General features: G+C 35.6%; 1 protein-coding gene across 2 annotated transcripts; it reads right to left on the reverse strand.

The window, feature by feature from the left end:
* Positions 1 to 427: 427 nt before the first annotated feature.
* LOC114164073 (protein kinase family protein / C-type lectin domain-containing protein) lies at positions 428 to 5,429 on the reverse strand. 2 transcript variants are annotated; one of them, XM_028048559.2, is made up of 5 exons: positions 5,131 to 5,429; positions 4,949 to 5,003; positions 3,306 to 3,734; positions 2,513 to 3,077; positions 428 to 1,171 (listed from the first exon to the last, which is right to left on the reverse strand). In XM_028048559.2, the coding sequence occupies exons 1-5, from the start codon at positions 5,215 to 5,217 to the stop codon at positions 646 to 648; spliced, it is 1,662 nt and encodes a 553-aa protein (XP_027904360.1). In that variant the 5' UTR covers positions 5,218 to 5,429; the 3' UTR covers positions 428 to 645. The 2 variants fall into 2 exon arrangements, with proteins under 2 accessions (XP_027904360.1, XP_085523336.1); XM_085667210.1 differs by having other exon boundaries at positions 5,273 to 5,417.
* Positions 5,430 to 5,939: the final 510 nt, after the last annotated feature.

The following is a 5,939-nucleotide window of genomic DNA, read 5'->3' on the forward strand; positions in this document are numbered from 1 at the left end:
CTAAAGTCTTTGGACATTTAGTTTAAGAAAGGGATTGTTAGGAGATATTTTCTATGTTTTAAAATTGCAGATTTGTTATTTTTTATTTAAATTTCTGTTCTAAATAACGGTCTTATGCTGACCGAATTTTAGGGGATTGTGGGAGCCGACCGAATTTTAGAGGGGATTGTGGGAGCCAGGGATTATGGGAGCTAAATATTAGCTACCCCATTATTAAGAAGCTGCCCATTAGTTTTCGGCAAAGTGAGGGAAAGCAATTTTTTCTTTTGCAGTTTATTTAAACAGTGTAATTTGATGAAATACAGAACACAGTTTCAGATTGCATACAGAGAACTTTTACTTACCATAAGTTACGTTCACAAATTCTTCTATTTTTCTTTCTTTTCCTTCGTTTTAGTAAAATAAATTCATTTTAAGAAAGAATCACTTCTACTCAAGAACAATTCATCAATTGGTATAAAAATTCAAATATTGTTTCGCACAATTTGCCTCTTCTCACCCTATTTCCCACTTGATTTAACAAAAAGCTAATTTCGACCCTAAAAAAGAGGAAGTTAAAGTACATAAATATCTGTTATAAAACCCTCCACTTGGAAGTTATAGATACAGAAATTTGAAGTCAAGAGTACTACCACTAGATTAGCTTTACTTTGCAGGTGGTTGGGCAATCTGTTGCAGCTGGTGAACAACATGAGACATTCTAGGGCGCATAGAAGGAACATGCTGCGTGCAGGAATAAACAAGGTCAACCACCTTTTGGATGGTACTAGCCTCTGGGATAATGCTAGAAGAGGATGAAGTTATATGAGGATCCAAGAGTTCATGGTAGCGATGAACTTGCACAAGAGGTGTTGCCCACTCAAAGATACTCTGCCAACCAACAGAATCAACTGCCTGTGTAGGTCTCCGTCCACTTACTATTTCAAGTAGTAGGACACCAAAACTATATACGTCACTCTTCGTTGTAAACTCGTTTCTATACACAAACTCTGGAGCAAGATATCCGTAAGTTCCACCTGCCATGACAGTCCTCTCATGCATTACTTCGTACGGCACAATCTTTGACAGACCAACACCCATCAGGCGTGCTCCAAACTCCTCATCCAGCAGTACATTGCTTGCACGTATATCTCGATGCACCACTTGTGGCTTAACTTTGTCATGCAGAAACCTGTTGAAATGGGGAAGGGGGCAATTATACATTAATCAATCTATCCATTTAAGTTCAAAGTACTGCAGAGTATGGAATATTTAATTTATTTACTTTTGGTAGGCAAATTAAGTCTGGAACAGACTCGAGGAATAATTTTGTAGAGTGAATGGAGCAATAGGACAGCAACAATGAAATGAAGCAACGTTATATAACTAACCAGGAAAAACTCCTTGAAGATTTATGCTAAAGGACTGAAACCTTTCATAAATTATTTTACAAGGCTCAGGAAATGCAAATTTTTATATAATATAATAGATAAACATTAGAAGAGAAGATAATATTTAAAACATCTTCAAAAATCTAAATTGATACTGTGCTAGTGCTGCACAAGGAAACTGTAGATAGCCCATAACACAAACGAAAACTGAAAACTAACCAGCAATTAAAAAAGCACATTAATTATTTCCTCTTTTCTGGTTGGATCAGGATCCTCTAATGATAACTAGTTACATGAGGACATAATACAAGACATAGATGCAATGCAAGATTAATGGATCCAACACAAACAACAATGGGCTACGATAATTAGCTCTATATCTCTATCTCCTCTATGATCATCTAATGTCAGAAATAGCATTGTCGGATCCTGGTAAATTTACTCTGAAATTCTACCGAGGTTTTTAGCCAAGTACACCAGCAGAGCATATTTTAATTCATTCAACTTCACCATCCTTTGTAATATTTACTTGGTCAAAATGGAGATCCCTATCTTCCAAACTAAAAGACAGAATGAAGAGTGTATTGCTCTCATGCAAAATAAGATTCAAGAACAGGATGGCTGTAGCACTTAGAGACAGGGAAATCCAAAACATGAAAGTTCTTCACTCAATTTGATAATCAATGAGACCAGTGACACTTAGACATGCTAGAATGGAACAAAACATATCTCGAGTTCTATTCTACTGTTGCTACATTGTAAAGAAAGAATTAAAAAGGACACAGCTTAAAAATGAAACACTCTGGTTCCAACTAAAAGGGTGGAACATCAAAGAAAACAGAATGGAAAGAAAAATCATTCCATTTCAATTTATCCATGCACCAAACACAATCCAAGTATCAAATTAAATGTTCCCTTGTGAAATTTGCAATCTTAAAAGTCATAATACAGTACATACATATTACAAAGAATGCACAGAAATACAACAGAATAACCTAAATGCCCACATTTATAGCAAAAGAATTTGTATCATAAGAAATTTTTTGTTAATTTGAGTGAAATATGCACGTGAACAAGGAGTGCAAAAAATTGTAGATAAAATGTAGTAAATTAGCAAAAGAAAAAGTATATTTTGAACATACGCAATTCCTTGAGCAAGCGTTGTAGCAATTTTCATCCTCATAGCCCAATCTAAGCTGCGACCTCCCCTAGGTATGTGATGCAGCCATTTATCTAAGGGACCGTTAGCTACAAACTCATAAACAATGTAACGGTCACCATGATCATAGCAGCATCCCATCACAGCAACCAGATTGGGATATCTAAGCCTAGCAACCCTGCTAATTTCAGAATAAAACTCCTTTTTCCTCTGAAAGCTTGTCCTCTTTAATCTCTTAACTGCAACCCTTGAACCATCTGATAAAACCCCACTGTATGTACCACCAGTCTTGGTATCACCAACAAGACGGTTACCTTCACTGAAATTCTTCGTAATTGACCTCAATTCCTCTTTAGTGAAGACTTTCCATGATGGAAGAGATGCTCCTGGAACAGATATTTTTCTAGACCGCCTTCTTTTCTTGCCCCGTTTATATACAAGAAGCCAAACTACCACTGCTAATGTTGTGGAGAGTATCAAGGCACTCACTACTATGAGGATGATAAGGTAATAATCCCTATGGCAGTGCATACGGTTACACGCTGCATCTATGATAAAAGAAATTGGAAAAACAGTTTAATCAGAAATGATGATTAAAAATTCATTAAAAGTAGAAGAAAAAAAAAGAGTAAAATACCATAAACACCTATTTAACATAAATTTTTAATAGCAAGAGACTTTTTGGGTAAGAGAATAAAGACGATTTGAAAATATATATACTGAATCTCTAATGAATGTAAAATGAGAATTGGTAGTGATATACAACTAGAACATACCTATATCAAGTATACATAGAGAAGAGTGAGGATTGTCGCATCTCTCACTCACGAGAGAGTTTGAATTATTAGTCATTACTGTGCACAAATTGTCTGAATTGTTTCTATGACAGGATAGTACAGTTCCATTACAATGGGGTGGAACATTTTCCAATGGAGATATGGAGTTATTCCATGGTGAATTGTCAGACCACATCCACTGATAACCAGTTGTAGTGTTATGTCTTTTTCCACCAATCCAGCAACTATTCACAGATTCACCACATAGGCTCCGAGCAAATTGTAGCTCCTGAAGTGATGTCAATGAAGCTAAATGTCCACCATACTTACTACAACAGATCTCTGAGTCATTCCAAGATTGAGGCCTCCCAACATGAAGAAAGCACTTGGTCTTGTTAGGGTCCATAACCCAACCAATAGGGCAAGGTACTGCAGAAGGAGAGGAAATAATATAATCTTTGAAAACTCAAGCATTACTATTCAAAGTCTATCCAAACAAATAACAAAATTCACATCCAAATGTAATTTCAAGCAGCATCAGATGTAATGTATTAGAATTTATATAGAATACATCAAATCACAAAAATTTTGTATTATGAATTGTGCACAACAGTTCATATGCCATTCATGTAGATAATAGGATGTGAGTATCAATGTTGTCAAAATTAGTAAACTTGCACAATCCTGCAACTTTGGGGGCACTATTGACCAAACTCACATGCACAGCAAAGAATCTGTGGATCATTAAATGCTCACAAGTTTGCTTCCAGAAACAGTAGATCATTGCCCATGTTAATCTTGAATTGTGGGCTCAGAATTTTCTTACCCAACATGCAAAATATATGTGTGTGGATGTAAGTGGACTTTTCAGGTTGCCTATTGTACCCCAATTCACAAATTAGTGTACATCCCATTTGTGCTTAGGGTTCCCAAAATGCACATAGAAACCATGGCTTGATTCTATTATAGCTGTCAGCGACCCAAGCATCACCAACATCTAAATATAATTGTGCATTTCTAAAAGGATATTGTAATCCATGTTACCATCCCTAAGTTATGATCATTTTACCCCTAAGTTATGATCATTCTACCCCCTTCCTACCAATGATCCACGAGTTTTATAACATTGATGAGCATTATGAAATGCATCTAGATGCAAACCCACTGATGAGAGAAAACCTGCCAATTAGTTATAATTAGTTGTAGTTATCCTGTGTATTTGTTAGTTTGTTAGTTTGTTAGTTTTACTTGGTTGTTAACAGCAAATTATTCATGTAAACTGCTATTCAGCTAGTAACTGAGTGAACAAAATTGCAACCAAAAGTATGTATATTTAACACCTAAGACTTTACAAAGTCAATAAAGCATAATTTATTTTCAATGCTGACCTTGTCTCTTAGCATATCCACTAAATAGAACAGAAAATATTACTAGTGAAACTGAGATAATTTAGTGATGTTCCTCCACAATCGGAGGTATTCAATAACTCCTCATAATCCTTGAGCAAAACCTCAAGCATCAATGATTTTGAATCAGAAAGAGTACAATAATAATAACAATAATTATAGCAGCAATAATAATAATAATAATAATTTCTAAAATAGCAATTATCATCCTTATGTGAGCAATAGAAGAACTCGAACCTTTTGCATCTCTACTGAGAGAACCATCGAAGTATCCACAAGTCTCGTTCAGTGTCTGCAAGCAAGACAAAGCTCACAACATAAAACATTTATCAAGAAAGAACTATACAAGAAAATTTTCAGTTACTGTTACTATTACTATTATTTGTTGAAATTGACCAAACATGAAGTAACACACTCACCGCATTAGAAGCGAGTCCATGAGCAGCAACAGCGAGTAGAAATAGCAGAAGGAGAAGAAATTGCAGCTCCATGGACTTGGCTTCCATCACAGTAACCTAAAAACCTGGATTCCACTAATGAAGAGACGGAAACATCGCATGCCTGGAGCGTGCGAGAAAAACAGCAGCAGAGGAAGAACAAGAAGAAGAACAAGAGCTGTTCATTTCTTTGCCCTTGACGTGTGAGAAGTAAAGGAAAGAGGGGAAGGAGTTCCAATCCTTGTTTGTTCATTTCAGTGTTTTGGTGGGTAGGTGTAAATGCAATAAAGACAGTCACCACTCTGAATGAAGAGGTGTCAGATCTGTTCAAACAGCACAGGTCAGTCTTTTTCACGTCGCAAAAGCCCAGTGTGCTAGGCCCATTTTGGTGTAGTAAATTTTCAGCAAGTCCAAACCCATTCTCGACCCATATTTCCAATGTAACATGCCACTTTTTTAGTATAATTTATTTTAGGTTAAAATATTTCGTTGATCCTCGTTTTCATCGCAGAATCTCAATTTGGTCCTCGTATTTTTATTAGTCTCAATTAGGTCCTTATTTTTGTAAATTAGTATCAATTAGGTGTTTTTCGTTAGTAGAGAACTAACACCGTTAAGTAGGTGCGTGTTAACTCTTGTTTTTTTGAATTTTTTGAATTTTTTTTTTGAATTTTTTAATTTTTTTTAAAAAAATATTTATGTCACGTGTCATGTCTGTAGTGTGTCACGTGTCAATCTAATATGATAACATCTGTCAAATTAACGTATGAATCTCAATTTGGTCCTCATAT

Source organism: Vigna unguiculata, chromosome 9 (assembly GCF_037176805.1).
Source record: "Vigna unguiculata cultivar grain cowpea cultivar isolate G323 ecotype 2 chromosome 9, ASM3717680v1, whole genome shotgun sequence".
In the NCBI taxonomy this organism is placed as follows: domain Eukaryota; kingdom Viridiplantae; phylum Streptophyta; class Magnoliopsida; order Fabales; family Fabaceae; genus Vigna; species Vigna unguiculata.